Source organism: Malurus melanocephalus, unplaced genomic scaffold, assembly GCF_030028575.1.
Source record: "Malurus melanocephalus ecotype Western Australia unplaced genomic scaffold, MMel_1.1 scaffold_224, whole genome shotgun sequence".
Classification (NCBI taxonomy): domain Eukaryota; kingdom Metazoa; phylum Chordata; class Aves; order Passeriformes; family Maluridae; genus Malurus; species Malurus melanocephalus.
The window spans coordinates 207,508-226,892 of NW_026623456.1; the positions used below are offsets into that span (position 1 = coordinate 207,508).

The 19,385-nt window shown below is 53.1% G+C and overlaps 2 protein-coding genes across 2 annotated transcripts; one reads left to right on the forward strand and one right to left on the reverse strand.

Annotated features, from left to right (window-relative positions):
- Window positions 1-472: 472 nt before the first annotated feature.
- TIMM17A (translocase of inner mitochondrial membrane 17A) lies at window positions 473-11,381 on the forward strand. The gene is made up of 6 exons (XM_057374320.1): window positions 473-555; window positions 5,214-5,313; window positions 6,741-6,804; window positions 7,556-7,684; window positions 8,217-8,327; window positions 10,436-11,381. The coding sequence occupies exons 1-6, from the start codon at window positions 530-532 to the stop codon at window positions 10,504-10,506; spliced, it is 501 nt and encodes a 166-aa protein (XP_057230303.1). The 5' UTR covers window positions 473-529; the 3' UTR covers window positions 10,507-11,381.
- A 1,048-nt stretch (window positions 11,382-12,429) lies between these two features.
- Window positions 12,430-19,133, reverse strand: ADIPOR1 (adiponectin receptor 1). Its single transcript, XM_057374319.1, has 8 exons — window positions 19,052-19,133; window positions 18,724-18,942; window positions 17,939-18,055; window positions 17,091-17,262; window positions 15,999-16,185; window positions 14,860-15,047; window positions 13,471-13,664; window positions 12,430-13,180 (listed from the first exon to the last, which is right to left on the reverse strand). Exons 2-8 carry the CDS (start codon window positions 18,871-18,873, stop codon window positions 13,052-13,054), a joined length of 1,137 nt encoding a protein of 378 aa, XP_057230302.1. The 5' UTR covers window positions 18,874-18,942; window positions 19,052-19,133; the 3' UTR covers window positions 12,430-13,051.
- Window positions 19,134-19,385: the final 252 nt, after the last annotated feature.

Below are 19,385 nucleotides of genomic sequence, written 5' to 3' on the forward strand. Positions count from 1 at the left end.
GTATTTGGAGCAGCTTGCATAGTTACTGTTCCTAAAAGAACTGGAGAGGGACTTTGGACAAGGGCCGGGAGTCACAGGACAAATGGCTTCCCACTCACTGCCGTAGGAGAGGGTTAGATGGGATATTGGGAAGGAATTCCTCCCTGTGAGGGTGGGGAGGCCCTGGCACAGGGTGCTCAGAGAAGGTGTGGCTGCCCCTACATCCCTGGAAGCGTCCAAGGCCAGGCTGGACGGCGCTTGGAGCAACCTGGGACGGTGGAATGTGTCACCGCCCATGGCGGGGAGCGGCACTGGAGGGGATTTAAAATCCGTCCCACACAACCGAACCYGCGCTGCGCCATTTCTCCCCTGACGGGCCGGCGGCACCCCCGCCGTCACGTGCCTGTCAATCATGGCTGGGGGCGGGGCCGGGGCATGACGCACGCATAGACAGAATCCTACCTCCCGTCTAGTCCCGCCCCCCGCTGCTATTGGCCGGCGCCGGGCCGCCGCAGCCAATCGCGCGCGGGGAGGCCGGGGGCCGGGCAAGATGGAGGAGTACGCGCGCGAGCCCTGGTGAGGGGAGCGGCGCGGGGCCGGGATCGGGATCGGGATCGGGATCGGGATCGGGATCGGGATCGGGATCGGGATCGGGATCGGGATCGGGGTCCACGAGCCCCGGAAAGTTGTGGGGGAGCGTTGCGGGAGCGCTTCGGGGCCGCTCCCCGTCGTGGGGGACGGGGATGACCTTGGTGGGGCCCCATGAGGGAGGCGGTGGAGGCCGTGCCGCAGGCCGCGGCCGCGGGGCCCTCTCGGGGCCTGGGCAGCCAAACCCCGCCGCTACCGAGCCCCGCGCGGCCTTCCGAAGCGACGGGGAGCCGGCGGGGCCCTGCGGCCTGCTCCGCTCGTGTGCCTCCGAGGGCTGCGGGCCCTGCAGTGGCGGTTTCGCATCGGGCAGCGCTTCGGACCTTCAGCACCCCCTTACTCGCAGCCCCACCTCGGTCCCTCATCCTCAGCTTCCCTTCCAGCCTTCCATTATCGTCATTGCCTCTTCATTCTCAGTCCCCGTCGGTCTTGGCCCCCCATCCTCAGCTTCCCTATCTTCAATCACCCCTCATCCTCAGCTTCTCACATTCTCAGTCCCTCCCTCATTCCCAGTCTCCGCTCATCCATAGACCCCCCCCACCCTCAGCCCCCCTTTTCGTCCTCAGTCCCTCCGTCACTCTCAGACTCTCCATCCTCAATCACCCCTCATTCTCAGCTCCCCTCATTCTATCTCTGATCTACAGCTCCTCCAATCCTCAGTCCCTCTTCATTCTCAACCACCGTCTCAACTTCCCCATCCTCAGTCCTCCCTCTCATCCACAGTTCCCCCCGATCTTCAGCATCACCTCCTTCAGCCCCACCCCCCAGCCTTCCTTCATCCACAGCCTCTCTCATCCTCCCTCACATCCCACTCAGCCTTCTCTCACCCTTAATTCAGTCTCAACCTGTCCTCAGCCCCCGAGCTCCCCTCAACCTTGGGCACCCCCAAGCTCCACTCCCCCCCCCCCCCCCCCCCCCCCCCCCCCCCCCCCCCCCCCCCCCCCCCCCCCCCCCCCCCCCCCCCCCCCCCCCCCCCCCCGCCCCCGGCCCCCCCCCCCCCCCCCCCCCCCCCCCAGTGCCCCTGCCCCTCTGCCTCCCCTTTTTCTTAAGCACAACCTGGCCCCTCGTGGGTCCTCCCCAATGCCAAGTTGGTAGTGTCTGAGCCCTGTCACAGTTCAGTGCTGTCTTAGTAGATCTGCACAGTCACACTGGCTGTAAATCAAAGGTTGTATTTGTAGTAATAACAGGATTAAATGCAAGCTCAGGTGCAGGGTTACTGAATCCTGGGCAGAGTTCTCTCTCAGCATGGAGAGGGACTTGAGATAAGTCCAAGGGCCTGGAGTAACAGGACAAGGGGGAATGACTTTACACTGCCAGAGGGCAGGGTTAGATGGGATACTGGGAGGCAATTCTTCCTTGTTGAGGGTGGGGGGGYCCTGGCACAGGCCCCTTGAACACTTCCAGTCATGGGGCAGTGTTCAAAGCCAGGTTGGACAGGGCTTGGAGCAACTTGTTCTAGTGGAAGGTGTCCCTGCCCATGGCATGGGATGGAATGGGGTAAGCTTTAGGGTCCCTTGCAACCCAAACCATCCTGAAATTCTGCTCACCATTGCAGTGACCTGCAACTGTTCATGAGGCTTTTCCCAAACTTTGCATGTTGCTCTGCTGACATGTATTAAGTTTCTCCATAAATGTTACCACCGCTTTTTCACAATATAAAGTCTGGGACATGAGCAAAGTAAATTGTAGTTATTGATAGATTGCTGTGGGCTCCAGGTAATTCCAGAATTGCTGAGGTTGGAAAAGACCTCTCAGACTATCAAGTCCAACCTGTGACCTTGTCAACCAGACCAGAGCACTTAGTGACACGTCCAGTCATTCCATGAACACCTCCATGGATGGGGATTCCACCACCTCCTTGGGCAGCCCCTGCCAATCCCTGACAGTCCTTTCCTTGGAGAAATTCTTCCTGATATCCAACCTGACCCTCCCCAGGYTTAACTTGAGGCTGTGTCCTTAATGCTATGCAATAGGGAAGTTTTGCCAAGCCGTGTGGGGCTGTTGGTATCCCCCGTTGTTCTGACCCCTTTGCTACTGGTCACCCTGTGGTACCCCCACAGGGGGAGGGGCCTGGGGGGCCAGCCCCTGGGATCGACTGTTCTGGTGTCAGGCTGGTTCCCTACCAGCCATTGGCACTGAGAAAGAGCCCCTTAGTTTATTTCAAGTGTGGTGGCCTCTGATTACAGTGGTTTCCCAGCTTTCAGGAGAGCTGCAGAATGCTGTGGGGCTTGGAGGGAGGACTCACCCCTTTCCCAGGCAGCCAGAGCTGGTGTGTGGCTGCCCCAGAACCCTGAGAAAAGTGATGTCCTGCCCTCTGCTCTCCTCATATCTGAGCAATCTCTGGTGCTATCAGGAGCAGGAGCCTGAACTTACCAATATGTCATCTGCCTACAGCCAGGGCTCCCCTCAGAGTCAGGAAAAAAGTTAACAGTAGCGTTATGCTTGTAGATAAGTACCAAATTAATAATGGAATAATCTCTTCTCCAATTCTTTATGAAGTAAAGCAGTGCCAGGCTGGGGATGTTTTGTCACAGCTCTGAGGGAGTTCGGAGGAGCTGACACATGGGCTGGGATCAAAGAGGTTCTCTCATTTAAAAGCTGCTCATTTAAAAGCTGCTCAGGAAAGCTTGGAGAATAGTTTAAAAGGAAAATTAGGAGCCCTGAAGGTAACAGCTAATGAGGTTAAAGAGGGAAGCATTCTATGATTGGGGTCTCATTAATGAGGCTTCAGGAAAATGCAGCCATGATTTGTAAATTGGAATTCCTTGACTGGGTGGGTAAGGAAAGCCCAATTTACATAATCCATTTAGATTTCCAGAAAGCCTTTTAACAAAATCACTCTGGGAGAGTTCACGAAGGGAGAGAGTTGGGATGAGATGTTTTATTCATAACAGAGAAGATCAAAATCTGCACAGGAAACGTGAGAACGAAACAAAAAAAAATCCTTGAGACGAAAGACTTGAGTTGCTTTTCATCTTGGCATCTCTGACAAGAGTGTGCCTGGAACCTTTTCCTCATGCTGGGAAGAGCAGAAGGAAAATAAACTGTTGAATTATTGAATGCAGTCAGGGCTGCGGGGGTTGTAATGAGATGAGACCATGTGCAGGCAGGGCAGACAAACAGGAGATGAGGAAGGATAAAATGCACCTCTGTTTCCTGAGGCTGTGTAGGTTTGAGACCTGGATGTGGCTGTCACTGGGGACACTCAGTAAAGACACTTGGGTCCTGGTAACTTGGGAACAACCCAGCAATCCAAGGTACAAAAGCCAGCACTGAGTGTGACCCRTGCACACAGGAGTTCCCTTGGGCAGGGGGCAGGGCTGGCTGCGGAGGGAGAGGTTTGGAAGTAGGTCATGAACATGAGGAGCGTGGGAGAACGTGCAGGAGGAGGGACTACAGGTTAGAGACACWTTTTTTGGGGAAGAAAACAGCTTATGGCAAAGCCTTCAACACAATGAGGGGTGTTTGTTATCCTTCAACTAGAGGAGGTCTGTGAGGTGGGGAAGTGGCTGGTCAGGGATGATGTGTCCTTGTGTGCAGGGGCTGGAAGCTGTAGGGGATCCTCAGGAACAGAAACATGACATTCTAAGTGAAATTGGAAGTGTTCATCAATGTTCCTGCCTAACATAAACACTGTGCTTGCCGCGGTGCTCAGATTTGTGACCTGCACGCTGCTGTAGGCTAGTATTTGCTGCATTTTCTGCAGTGCATGAGTTAAATCATCAGAGTGCTTGGCTGGAAGGTCTTTACACAAGATGAAAGAAACCAAACAACTTTGTTATTTTATGCTCTGAAATTACCCACAGTGACAACAGAAGTTAGTGGCATCTTAAAGCTCACCTAATTTTGGAATTTGGTTTAGGGTTGCAAGGTTCCAGTTCTTGGCAGAGGTTCTGAACCTTGAATTAAAACTCCCCTGGCAGGTGCTGATAGCCTGTGCTGCAGGAAGGTGCTTCTGTGCAAGGTTTTCCTGGCTGCTCTGTGGTGTTGGAGCAGGAATTGTGGCTGCTACACCCCTGAGGGGGTCTGTGTTTTGTTTGAATGGACTTCAGAGATCCAAGATGCATCAGGAAAAACCTTCCAGCTCAGCAAAGATGGCTTTGAAGTCTGTCTTAAATAAGCAGAACTAATGAAAAGTGTGAGTGATTCAAGAAAACAAGTTTTGTGCCAGCTGGTCACTGAGTCTCATGGAATTTGCCACCTCGGTTCTCTGTAGGTCAAGAGAAGAAGGAGATCAGGGAATTTAAAGCTATTTACACTATGTAAGTAGGGCAGAACTGGAATTCTGCAGGAGTTTTCCATGATGGAAGTATGTCTCTGCCTTGTGTGAGGAGTTCAGGCATTTCTGTGTATTTGGTACTTCCCACTCCAGGGAAGTGGGTCCAGAGACTCTGGCAAAGGTGGAGTTTGTTTTGCTGTAATATTCCTGGTTTTTTTGTTGCTGCCTGCTTAGTGAGCTAGATGTGAGATAGTACAGCCACCAGGTTTGATCTTTACCCCACTTATGCCAATGCTGAAGTGCCGGATCCATCCCAAACATGGTTTAACATGATGGAATTTAATAATTTCATATCTATTTTTCTTTTCAGTCCCTGGAGGATAGTGGATGACTGTGGAGGGGCCTTCACCATGGGGGCCATAGGAGGGGGCATATTCCAAGCTATCAAAGGCTTCCGAAATTCCCCAGTGGTGAGTAAAATCCTCTGAAGATGCACTGACTGCAGTCTTGCCTCCACTGTCCTTYCCTGGGGCATCTGGCAGTGAAGGGGAAGGAGAATAAATCCCTGTGCAGAGTACAGGGCTGATTGAGGACCTGTATATATATCATTAATCCAGACCATGACAATCTGTCCTGGCTCAGGGTCTGAGGGGGTCCTTCATCTTTTGGGATAAAATTGCTGCTTCCCCCTGCTTGCTCTGGTGGCCACAATGGCACGCACTGGTAGCTCGTTCCTCCCTCGTGAGGAATGTTTTCATTGGGATGGGGAAGTGCAGTAGGCAATGATGTCCATCTTGGCTGGCCTGTAGTTCTGTCTGTATCTAGGGATGTGAAGCCCGGGTTCTCCTTCCTCTCCTGGCCTCTCCCTTTTAAAACATGGAATGACTCAAAGGAAGAATCTTTTTCTTCTTCAGATTTATATTAAAGGGTATCATTTTCTTTAACTAATTTCTTATTTAATCATTTCCCTTTTTATTAACTGATTTTTTAATGCTGAGGTTTGGTTTCAATGGAGAAATGAGTAAATATGGAAGTGAAGTTTTGCTGATGCAAGTCAGTTTTCACTTTCAGGATATCTGCTGCAAAATTTTGGCTATAAACCCATTGCAGAGACATTTAATAAATTAAGATCCAATTTCTACATGCACATTTGTTTTAAAATTTCTCTGACTTCATATAAAAGGTGGTTTTGGTGTTACTCTGACAATAAGCTGTTGGTTTGAGGTGGGTTTAGTAATAACTGCTTCCAAACTAGTCAGATCCTGCAGACACTTCATGTGAAAAGGACTGTGTGCTTAATTAGATTCTCTATTTTGCTTAAGACTTGCTAAATAAACCTGTCCCCACTTCTGAGTGATTATAGCAAAAATAAAACTTGGTGGATGTTGTTTAAACAGTGTTAAAATGTGGGAAAATGTGTAACTGTAGTTCAGTGGGGTCCTGGATGACATATTGGGTATTGGACTCTGGAAGACTCAGCATGACATTGCTACTCTTGGCTGCAGAGACATGGACTATTCCACCCGCAGGAATGACTAAACATCGGACAGCTAGTGGGATTGCCCATCAGATAGGAAGAAAAAATGATACATGTGAAAAAACACTGCTTATGCTGCTGAAATGTTACTGTAATGGCTCTTTCAGTCCCACTGGGCCACTAAGACTGTTAATCCAAACTGTTTCCTGCCTGATAACTGTAATTCCCATCTTTACCTGATGGAATATTGTAAGGGAGTGATAAATAGTGAAGTAGGTGTAAAACACACTTTGTCTCAGCTCCTCACAGCTACTGAGGTGGCTCAGAAATGTGTTGGGCCCGTGGCAGGTTTTTGCAATATGAACTCTGCTTTGCTATAAGATTTTACTGTTTTATTTTAACAAAATTCTCTTATTTCAGGGAGTAAATCACCGGCTGCGGGGGAGTTTGACAGCCATTAAAACCAGAGCTCCCCAATTGGGAGGTAATGGACTTTTGGGATTTGTTGCATGGAACTCACTGTTGGTAGATAACAGTTTGGGAATGTAACATGGTGCAGATGCACTGACACCTGAGCTGAGTCTCACCAGGTCTTTTGGGACAAACAATGGGTAAATACAGTTCTGATGCATCAAAAATGAGTTTGGTTGGGGAGGAAACCCCGGTGTTCCTGGAGTGATAAGCCAGGGATAATAACTGGTCATATCGTGAACAGCAGAGCTCCCTGTAGCCTCTTCATGGTGTGCGAGGTGTTAAGATAAAACTAACTCATAACACAAAGAGATTCAACTTGGATCAGAAATAGAACTTGGAGATGTCCCTGCATGTGCTGTAGGGTGCCAAGCTCCTGAGGCCTCAGGAGCAGAGTTGGGATGAGGTGTGAGGTGTGACATGACTGTGCATCATTGTCTGTGAGAATATATTTTGAAAAGGGATCAATCTGGAAGTTCCCTGAGCTAATGTGGTTTTGTTAGGATTAAAGTCCCATTATAATCACAGTCTGATAAACTTTCTGTAGTTAATTGTAGATTAGTGAGATGCTATGTAAAATGGGGGGAAGAGGGGTATAATGACATGACAAGTTGGAAATTTTATTGATTCTAACCTATATTTGGATCTTTCTGAGTTTGAATTTACTTGTCTGTAACGGAGCACAGTAACGCTACAGCATCTCTTGCGCAGCACAACTGGCTTCTCTGCTTTCTCTCAAGTGGCTTTGGTTTGATTTGGAACAGGTAGCTTTGCTGTCTGGGGAGGTCTCTTCTCCATGATTGACTGCAGTATGGTCAGGATGAGAGGGAAGGAAGATCCCTGGAATTCCATCACGAGTGGAGCCCTGACTGGAGCCATTTTAGCTGCAAGAAGTAAGAAACTGTGGATATCAGTTGAAAGCCTCCTGTTCTCTAAATGTACAATTCTCATTGTTATAGAAAAGCAACAGTTTGTGACACCCAAACTGCAATTTGATATCTCAGACACTGAAAAAGAATCTGCAACTTTTCTACTGTGCTTAGTAAAGTAATAATCAGGTTCACAAATGTTGCCGGTGCTCCTCCAAGTGGTGGGGGCCGTTGCATAGTCATTATCCTATAATGCAGCTTAATGGATGCAGAATTACTGCTCTGAGTCTGCTTTGGGAGAGATTAAGACTGCACAAAGAGGGTGCAGCACAGGTTGCCTATAGAAGCTGTGGCTGCTCTGTCCCTGGAAGTGTCCAAGGCCRGGTTGGATGGGGCTTGGAGCAACCTGGGATAGTGGAAGGTGTCTGTGCCCATGGCAGGGGGTGGAATAAAATGAGCTTTGAGGTCCCTTTCAGCCTAAGCAGTCCTGGGATTCAATGGATTCCAACATGCAACAAAGAAATTAGAAGTGTTGGTTTGTGCTTTTCATTTCCAGATGGCCCAGTTGCCATGGTTGGATCTGCTGCGATGGGAGGAATTCTCCTGGCCCTGATTGAAGGAGCTGGAATTCTGCTGACAAGATTTGCCTCCACGCAGTTTCCAAACGGTAAGGAGCCAACAGAGGATGTATCACAAGGATTTGCTTTGCTGATGTACCTCTGGCAGTCATCAGTCATATCCTGGAGTGAATCTGCACTGCCCCGTGAGCTCCTTAGGCTGTGGAAAGCCAAGGAGAAGCTTCAGGTGCTGATGACACGAGATTATCACCAGCTTTTTCCTGCTGGGAGGTGGCATGGCTGAGAGCAGGGATATCCCTGCTGTCCCTGGCTTCTGCCACACACCTGGCACATGGCAGGGTTTTACTCAGGAGTGGGACACAAAGGTTTGAGGCAATGGCAGGCAGCAAGTTGTGGAAAAGAGGGGTGGTTCTGGCAGGCTATGGTCTGTGTGGGGAGCTCCGGGGTAAATAAGATGATAAAGACCAGGCAGATACAGATATACTATTTCCAAGAAGRGTGGTGGTGGTTTTCTTCTAAACTGCTTCAATATCGACATCCTGTTTTTCTTTCCCAAGTAAAATGCAAGCACAGCTATCACTGAGTTAGAAACTGTTGTATAAATGCTTTCTGTGGGAAGCCCTAAATACCACTGTCACTGAATTTCAGGTTTAGGGTGGGAGGGACCTCAGAGCCCATCTCATTCAACCCCCTGCCACGGGCAGGGACACCTTTCACTAGACTTTCAACTAGATGGGTTGCACCAAGCCCCATCCAACCTGGCCTTGCACACTTCCAGGCATGGAGCAGCCCCAGCTTCTCTGGGCAGGGACACCTTCTGTTATCCCAGACTGCCCCAAGACCCATCCAACCTGGCCTTGGATACTTCCAGGCATGGAATAGCTATAGCTGTTCTTGGCACCCTGTGCCAGGGTCTCCCCACCCTCACAGGGTAGATAGAATTCCTTCCCAACATCCCACCGAACCCTGCCCTGTGGCAGTGGGAAGCCATACCTGCTTGTTCTGTGACTCCCGGCCCTTGTCCCAAGTCCCTCTCCAGCTCTCTTGAAGCCCCTTTAGGCACTTGAAGGGTCTTTAAGGTCTCCCTGGAGCCTTCTCTCCAGGCTGAACATTCCCAGCTCTCCTAGCCTTTCCTCATAGGAGAAATGCTCCACCTCATTTTAGGAAGAACACAAACCACTAGTGTTGGATGAGTAGCAAGTCACTAATTCCTGAGCTAATCTTCACCTGGGTTTGTTCACCAATATTCTTCATCCAACCTGACCTATGACAATTTCTTTCTTTAAAGATGCTTGAAAATTAATCTGCCTTGGAAGAAAGTGTATCATCTGTGTATGACAATTATTTCTCTCTGGATTGTCCCACCAGCAGCAGGCAGTGGATCAGGAAGCTGACTTCACACTTGTTCCATTTCACTGGTTGCTTTATTGTCAAGCAAGTTACCATAGTTAAACCTTTCCAGAGAGRCCAAGGTCACTTCAAGAGCACTAATGCAAAAGTTTCCAGTTCCTTTAGGTGACTGAAAGGTTTCTCTCTCCCTGCTCTGGTTCATTTCCTTGTTAGAAAACCTTGTCTCGTGCAAGGTGTCCCTGTCCATGGCAAGGGGTGGAACAGGATGAGCTTTAAGGTCCCTTCCAACCCAAATTATTCCAAAATTCCATGATTCTGTGAAACTTGCAGCTAAATGATTTATCTTTGGAGCAGCTTGCACAGACAGGGTACTTTTCCTAAAAGGGAGCTGGAAGAGAGGCTTTGGACAAGGACTGGGAGTCACAGGACAAGGGGGAATGGCTTCCCACTGCCAGAGGACAGGGTCACATGGGATATTGGGAAGGAATTCTTCCCTGTGAGGGTGGAGAGGCCCTGGCACAGGGTGCCAAGAACAGCTATAGCTATTCCATGCCTGGAAGTATCCAAGGCCAGGTTGGATGGGTCTTGGGGCAGTCTGGGATAACAGAAGGTGTCCCTGCCCATGGCAGGGGGTAGAACTGGATGAGCTTTAAGGTCTCTTCCAACCCAAACCAGTCCGGGATTCTATGCAACTTTTGGAACTTTTTATGAAACCCAAACCATTCCTGGATCTGTGATTAATTTTAAGAGGGATTTATTTAAACAAACCTCTTGAAAATTCTGTTAATAGAAAGTATCTCCTGCCTTTTGGTATATTTATTTGCATTTTCCCCTGTCCCTGCTCCAGGCCCACAGTTATCAGAGGATCCATCCCAGCTCCAGCCACCCCCGTTCAGCGACTATCGGCAGTACCAGTGATAGTCCCCGGCCTCCTCCTCCTCCTCCTCCTCCTCCTCCTTCTTCCCTGTTCCTGAGCTGTCCTGCCTGGAGGATGTGGAGGGGGTTTGTCCTTACACCAGTGGTTGTCCCTTATGCACCGTGCTAGGAGGACCTGCAGCATTTCTCAATGTCAAACTGCTCAGGAGAACTTTTGGAAAAGAAAATCTATTTATTCCTGATAGATTCCATTGCTGTAATGTTACACATGTCTGGTAGAATACAAGGAAGTTTGAGACAAGAACCAAATGGAGTCTTGTCATCCTTTGGATTCCTACTGGAGAGAAAGGCTTGGAGTCTCCTCTGGGATGTGGCACCTGCAGTGAATGCAGCTGGAATGTAGTCTCTTTCCTGTCAGATGTAGATTACGAGACTGGAAGGGGAAGTATTGCACCTGCTGCCAGCACAGCCTTCTGCTTTTCATCTTGGATCCCAGCTTTAAGCACATCTGCTCTGCAATTTTGTGCTTAAACTCCAGCTTTGGAGGCCCCTTCCCTCTTGCCAGCAGTTAGAAAATCACATCCGGCAAGGTTTTCCATTGTAATTTGTTAATTAACTCATCGATACTGTTGCTTGCTGGCAGTTCCTGTTAAGTATCCAGAAAGACTCCAGTAATGCCATGTGAGCAACGCCTAGCTTTTCCTCTGCCCAGCAAGGAGGAAACCAAATCAGAGCCGTGTAGAGGATGCAAAGAATGGAAGAAACAGAAGTGCTCMCAGTAATGTTGACAAGAGTGAGAATTAGTGTTGTACAAGATGTGCACGCATGTGTGAGTGTCTAATGATCTCCTGTGTACTTAAATGGACATTTTCCCATTTCCACCCCCCTGCCTCCCAGAACCATGCCAGGACTACCAGGGCTTGTGTCTCGTCTCATTCCTCAGTGTTACCACTGGTGTGTAAGCAAACAGTGATTTTACGCACAAAAGAGCCTTTTGTGTTTGTGGTGTGTGTGTGTGTGTGTGGGTGTGTGTGTGTGAAGGCTCGCTTTGCCACTTCCCTTTTTTCTTGGTCAGATTTTGAAGTTAGTTTTCTTGATTTGCATCACTCAGCTGATGCCTCTTCTGTTCTCAGGTGAGTGCTCTGAGAGAAGATTACACTTCTGGGTTCCCTGTGTGTCCAAACCTGGGTGCTCATCCCTAATGTTTTCCCAGCCTCCAAGGGAGGAGCACTCAGGTGTTGTTCAGATCCATGTGCAGTTCCAGGGTGCCACTCCGAGGCCTGGCTGTGCACCATGGAGCTTTGCTGGGAGGGGAGGACACTCATCCACATCACCTCCTGAAACACAGGGTGACCTCTCCCAGCAGTGCTGTGTCTGGGACTGGGCTCAGCCTGGGTCAGATGTGGGATGCAGGATCGCTTGGGCTCTGCCCAGGTGGGACAGGGGGTGCAGGATCTGCTGCTGCTGCCCACCCTTGGGGGATTTCCAAAGCTGGGCCCCATCCAAACAGCTCAGCAAAGGGATGTCCCCACGAGTGTGGGATAGCAGGGATAGGTGGCACAGGGGCTGTGGTGGCTCTGCCCAAACTCTTCCCTCACCCCTAGGTCACGTAATGTCCTTCAGCTGCCTGAGCTGGGCTTTGCTCTGCTGGCTTCTGCCCGTCCAAGCCTCTGACAGTTACTGTCCCCTGTACACCAGGAGAAGCTTCTGAGTGGGGCATGGTCCTGCACTGCCCCCACGGCAGCTGGGCTGTGACACATCTCTAGGCCTGCTGAGCCCCGAGGGAAGTAACAGCCCTGGTGCTCTCACCAGCCAGGGCCAGGTTTCCTGCTCTGTCATCACCACAACACCCCAACTTCCTGTTTTATTGCAGCCCAGTCCAGACTTCACTGTAGCTGGAGGGACCCCTGCTCCTGGGGTTGCCCAGAGCCCTCTCTACCCCCATCCCAAAAACAGACACATCAGTGACACTGAACTATTGACCTTTTTATTTCATCAGCAACAGCAGCTCTACGTTCCCTACAACATTGTCCTTCCTCCCTCCCCCCTACAGTGAGGGAGCTGAGGACACTGCGGTGGCAGCGCATCGTCTTAAAGCTTAGTATTAAATATTAAATATTCTTTCATTTATGTTTACATTACTTTGTCAAGGAAAACAAAACAAACAAAAAAAGGACAATTAAAACTTTAAATTACATGAGTGTGTGCCTGTGCCTGGGGCTGCTGCAGCCAGGCGGTGCCGCGGGGGATATGCAGAACTCCTGGTGCATGAGGAGAGGGATGTGCTCGCCTATGCAGGAGCAGGGAGCTGCTCCCTGTGCTGTTGGAGCAGCGGATGATCCTGGTGCAGCTAAAACACTCCGGAGGAGGCAGGAGCTTCCCCCCCGCAGCCTCAGCGCATGGGGAAGGGGATGAGGATTTGGTCAACAACTTTGCTAAAGGATTTATCMGTTTCTTATTTTTTTGTTTCTTAAAAAAAAAAACCCAACAAACCAACAACCCCAAATGGTTTTGAGTCTTCCTTTGATTTTAGCAAAGACAAGAGTTTAAAAAGCACTTAGGAAGCTTGTACTAAAACCAGGCGCTCTCAGAGGAGAGAGTCATCTGTGCACCCCCCTTCCAGGCCATAGCGGAATTCCTGCAGGTTGGACACCCCATAGAAGTGGACAAAGGCTGCAGCCACCACCAGCACGTGGAAGATCTGATGAGACTGGAACTGCAGGGAAGCGAGAAAGCCTTTAGACCAGACCAAAGGGGACAGTAACACTGTCAACACTCCTCCTCCTCTTCCTTGCTGCTCCAGGTCTGTCCTYTGCCCTCTGCTCTGTCACTTCCAGCAGCAATTCCCACCCTGTACTTTGCTCTGCCCATGCACAGCACCTGTTCAAGGTCTGCCTGCCAGCATGTGCTGGGGCATAGCAGGACACACCCAGCATCCAGCCCATCAATGCCCCCTCCCCCGACCCCATAGGTGCCCTCAGACACCCCATTCACCCCCACACTCACCCAGATGTCGAACTTGCCCGGGAAAAAGCGCTCAGGGATGCGGGCGGCGTACAGGCCAGCGCCTGTGATGTACATCACGGCCATGAGGAAGAACCAGCCCATCTGCCCCACCGTGGTGGCCTTCACAAAACCCTCAGCAATGGTGAAGTGCATGGTGGGCACGACCCCGCTCAGCCCCAGCCCCAGGAACACRCCTGCAGCCCAGAGAGGAGGTCAGGGAAAGGAGCTCAGTGTGGAGGGGGAGTTGCTCCTCCCACCAACTCCCCTTGATCCCTCATCCTGCTCTAGGAAAGAAGCTTTTCCTCACTGGATCCACAGAATATCCCAAGTTGGAAAGGACCCATAAGGATCATTGTGTCCAACTCCCAGCCCTGCACAGGACATTCTCAGACAATCCCACCCTGTGCCCAAGAGCATTGTCCAAACACTCCTTGAACTTCTCCAATCCGCATGGCATTTATCTTTCACAAAATGAGGGATCCACGGCTCCACATCCCAGGCAAACTGCCCCTGTGCTCACAGGGCAGAACCCACCCAGTGTCTCTAATACAAGGCTTCAGCAGCTCCCACTCCTAACAACAGGAATAGACATTTTGGAAGGTGCCAGCCCCTTGGATCAAACGAGAAACACAGCCACCCCTTCCAGGAAAGTAACTGGAGCTTCTGAGGAAGGAGCTCAGCAGCAGCCGAAATGTTCAGCTCTGGCCTCTCCTGAGTTGGCAGAGAACAAGGGGCCCCTTGGTGACACTTGACCAGAGAGGCTGTGGGTGGTACCTGGCTGGACCTTGCCTGTGTTGGGGGCACAGGATGCAGTGGGGAGGAGCCATGGCAACATGAGTCCTGTCTGTCCCCTGCCCTTATCTGAGGGCTCTCAGGTGACTTCTGGCTCAGCATGATCTCTCCTCACTCACATAGCCAGAACAGTGCTCCAAGAGAAATTTGCTCCAGGACCCTGGGGAGCTGGGGAGGGAGGTGTCTCCTGGTGCTCAGTGAGGCTGATGGGACTTGCCTTGGGGGTGAACCGGGGTGTGGGGCTGGAGGCAGCTCACCACCCCACCCCCAGGAAGGCAACCACCAGCCAGTGTGTCCCTGGCAGGCAAGAGCTCAGGGATGTCTTCCTCTCCTGCCCTAGCTGCAGGTTCCTACTGCCAAACTGCTTCCTGGAGAAGGCGGAGAAAGTACAGCCGCAGCCCACCCAGGGCTATTTTTAAACTTCAAACCTCAGACTCACAGGAGACAGATCCCCAGCACAACAAGAAAAGGCAGGAGGCTGCTCCCGGCAGTGTTATGCTGCTCAGGGAGAATGAATCCTGCAGTTGCCCAGAGCTTTTCCCAAGTGGGATCTGCCCAAAGTGCCTCCCAGGACCCAGGCGAGGAGGGAGGTCCTACCTGCTCTGGTCTGCCTGTGCTTGGGGGTGGCAAATCGGTCCCACTGTGCCACGATGATGGCAGAGATGCCCAAGACACAGACGATGGAGAGGTAGATGAGTCTTGGCTGTGGAGAGCAGTAGAATGAATAGTAGAGCCATGGGACGAAGCTCCCCATGATCAGCAGTGCAATTCCTGAATAATCCAACCTGCAGCCAGGGTGAATGACAGAAAGCCACGGGTGAGCCCCTTCATGTGTGGGAATTCTTCAGCCACACTCGAGTGGAGTCACTGGGCAGGAGGGATGTGCTGGGGTCCCATTGGCACCAGGTGGGAAAGAAGGTAGGGCCTGGGCACAGTGGGAATGCTAGGGAGGGGCAGGAGGGGGCTGGAGCTCAAACCACTGGGAACTAGTCCCTGTGCACATGGATCTGTGATCCTCCACTCAAAGCACTCTAGATCCACTGAACCAAGAACCATCTCATCACTGAAACACAGCACCTGCACTGCCCCCATTACCTTCCCTGGAACACAAGGGCATTCTTGCTGGGTTTGTTCTGGAGTCAGGATCCCATGGAATCTCCGGGGGTTGTGCAAAGGAGTACCTAAATAAATGCCTTTAAGAGCCATTTGGGAGCAGAATGCACTTGAGAGCATCACTGTGAAGACTGATGGGAGCTTGACTCTCGGAGCAGCCCAGAAAGAGGCACCAGCCACTGACCAGCCTTCCCACTCTGCTAGAAATCCTTGTGTTCCTTGTTTCCATTTGGTTTCAGTCCAAGCCGTATCCAAGCCAGAGGTTTTTAAAAGCATCCCGTAAACTGGGACCTGCCAAACTGGCCATGGCCCCCAGCTGCCCAGTGACAGCAAGACTCCTCCTCAGTTTGCTGCTACAAGGGGCAGAGCCTGTTCCCTTGGGAGCTGCAGGGTTCCAGAATCTTTACCATCCACCTGAGGCCCCTGACCTGGCAGATTTAAGGTGCTGAGGCAGAGCCCTCCAGAACCCCATTGTGGTTCCCCCTCAGTTCCATACTGGCTTGGGTGGATGCTCCCTTCCCCCARGGACAAAACATTTGGGAACACAGGGCTTTCCCAGAGGAAGTGCTGCAAGAACACAAAACCTCCCAGGAGACCACACTACCACACTCATGTTGACTCACTTCGAAAAAGTCCGTGAGACCTTCTCTGAGTGACAATAGACAGTGTGGAAAAGCCAGGAGAAGCTGAGGCACAGCACTGCTCCCAGGAAGAACATCCCAAACACCACCTTCTCTTGGAGAGGAGCCATGAAGTACATGTTGGGTCGCAGCATGGTCAGGATGCCCAGGCAGAGGAACAGAACAAATCCTGCAGGAACACATGGAGTGGCAAGTCAAAGCAGCAGTGGGGGAACTCAGCAGAGCCAGGATGAGAACAGCCCTGTCCATGCTCTGGGAGGTCCTGGATGTGTCCCAGGGGTGCTCAGTGACCCACAATGGGCACTTGGCTGAAGCTTTTGTTAGTGCAAATGAGCAGGGCTGGGGGCAGGGGCAGGCAGGCACAGGGCAAAGAGCTGCTGAGCATTCCTGTGTTTCACAGGATCATGGAATCACAGACTGGGTTGGGTGGGAAGGAACCTTAAAGCTCACCCTGTTCCACCCCCTGCCAGGGCCGGCACACCTTCCACTGTCCCAGGCTGCTCCAAGCCCTGTCCAACCTGGCCTTGGACACTGCCAGACATGGAGCAGCCACAGCTTCTCTGGGCAACCTCACAGGGAAGAATTCCTCCCCAGCATTCCATCTTAACCCTCTGGCAGTGGGAAGCCATTCCCCACTGTCCTGTGACTCCAATCCCTTGTTCCAACTCTCCTGGAGTCCCTTTAGGCATGGGAAGGAGCTCYAAGGTGTCCCTAGAGCCTTCTCTTCTTCAGGCTACATATTCCCAGCATTCCCAGCAAAGCAGAGGGGCTCCAGCCATCACAGCATCTCTGTGGCTTCCTCTGGACTCATTTCAGAGGAAAATCCTCTGAGGCCTCCCTGTTCTGCCCAGGACACATTTCCCCATCCCACTCCTGCAGTGGCTGAGCCCAGCCCTGGCCCTTCTCTCCCAAAGGGATCCAGGAGCTCCAGGCATTCCATGTCTGATCGTCCTGCGTGCACAGGATCTGCACAGGGAGCCCTGGGCATGGAGAGGATCTAGCAGCAAGCCCATCCTGAACCTACTGCAGTGTCTGAGCCCCTCCAGCCCCAGGGCTCCCCCTTCCCACACTCACCCAGCAGGTGTGTCCAGATGTTGCCCGTCTCGGTGTGTATCCGGAAGATACTCCGGAAGCAGGCTCGGAAGGAGGGCATGGGGGGCCGGTGTCCATGCAGGAGGTAATCGTTGTCCTTCAGCCAGTCGGGCAGGACGTCATATGGGATCACACGCCAGCGCCCTTCCCACACCTGCAACGAAGCAGGGGGATCAGGGCAGCCCAGGGCCCCAAATCCACAGGGAGCAGCACAGCCCTGGGATGCTCCTCGGGGAGAGTAAGTTCGGCTTCTCTGACATCAGGCACCCCGTGGGACCCTGTAAGCCACCACCTCCTGCACTTTGCTCCTCACAGCCCTCCAGGGAGTGAGCCCAGGTCCCCCCGGGAGTGATTCCCAGTCCCCACCAAGGATTGATTCCCCATCCCCCCCAAGGATTGATTCCCAGCCCCCACAGGGAGTGATTCCAGGCAGGGGTGATTCCTACCAGCAGCTTCCACACCCACAGACTGTTCTCTGCAGTGGGAATTCTAATTTGGTCAGGGAAGAAGCATGGGAGCCACAGTGACTGCAGGCACCAGATGACACCCTGGCTGGCACTCGGTGCTCCCAGGCTCCACCCAGGCCTGCAGGAACACCAGGATTGCTCCCAGATCCTCACCCACCATGGCTGGGCCAATCTCCATCCTGGCCATCCCCTTCCCACACCACTCCCAAGGGATGCCACCGGAAGCAGCCCATCAGAGCCAGAGCTGACTGCAGCCACGTGAAGCTTTATCCGGACACAGCGACACATCCCATCACCCCGAGCCTGGGATTGGGGAATCTGCCCCAGAATCAAGGACCAGGGGATCGMCGAGAGCTCCAGTACCTTGTACACAAATTCTTCCATCTTCTCCATGGCATGGTGAGCCTGCAGGGGGAGGGTCAGCACCCGCACCACTTCCTCCTCCTCCTCGCGAGCCACCTGGCACGGCGGGTCCTCGGCCTGAAGGGAGATGGGTGGGGAGGGAATCATTCCAGCCCCTGGGAGAGGAATCATGCCTGCCCTTCTGAGAGGACCTGGGACTTCATCCCTCYGAGGGGACAGGCAGGACCCGCCAGTCATGCTCGCTTATGTAACACATTGCTGTCTGACCCATCCCAGGCGGGCTAATCCCAGATTTATCCTGTCGAAATGCAGGATTACTGCCAGGGATTTTCATCCCTACAACCAGGGCTGGAACGGCCGCTCGGCCCAGACGGGAAAACCGAGCCTCCAGCCCGGAGCAGAGGCAGCTCCGAGATGGGAGCGCTCTGGGTCCGGCACATCTCCCACTCTCCTCAGCCGGGAGAGGGTTCGGGAATGGAATTCCCAGCCCCGTGGAAATGCTGGGGCACTGGGAGCACCCTGGGAACACTCGGCACAGGCAGAGCGATCCCATCAGGGATCCATCCCATCCCCCAGGGTGATATCTCTGCATGGGGCTATCCCAGTTCCATGCCTGCTCGGCAGGAGCAGAGTTTGGGCCGACTCGGAGGAGGGGCCAGTCCGAGGAACGACCCAGCTGCTAATGGGATAACGGGAAGATTCCCGGGATAATCCGCGAGGACGGAGCAAGGAGACCGAGCCAGGCTCTGCATCCCCTTTCGCCCGGTGCTCTCGGAGGGGCTCACGCTGGCCACGCCGACGGGTCCTTGGTCCCCCTTCTCCTCCAGGAGCGGCCCCAGCTCGGCGAGCTCCAGGTGCGCCCGTTCTCGCTCCCGGTCCCGGCCGGCRGCCACCAGCCCGCTGCTCGCCCCGGCGGGGGCCTTGCGGGACGCCATGGGGGCGGCGGGGTCCGTGCGGCTCCGAGGCAGCCGGTTAAGGTCCCTCCGCGTCCTTCTGCCGCCGCGCTGGGGGGAAAGAAGCAGAGTTACAGGGATCGCCGGGAGCGGCAACAGGACCCTCCGCGGCGGACTGGAACCAGCGGCGCTGCCCGGGACCCCCGCGCCCGTCCCTCACCGGCCGCTACATCCCGCAGGCGGCGGCGGCGGCGCCGGAAGCAACGCTGAGGGAACGGGAACGCACAGCGCCAGTTCCGGCCTGGAGGTCACGCCCCTACAGAGTCACGTCCCAGGAACGACGTCTATGATTGGTCAGTGCCACTGTCTGTCTGTCCCTTCTCCCGCCCTGCCGGCAGCCGCGCGCTGCGATTGGTCGAGCCGCCCGGCTGAGGCGCGGGCGGGAGGCGCTCTGGCCGCTCCGAGCAGCTTTGTGGCTGCGCGCTCTGCTGCCCCCTGCTGGCAGCGCGGCGGGACAGAGCCCAGCGGGGCCCCGGGGCTGCGCTCTCAGCGGT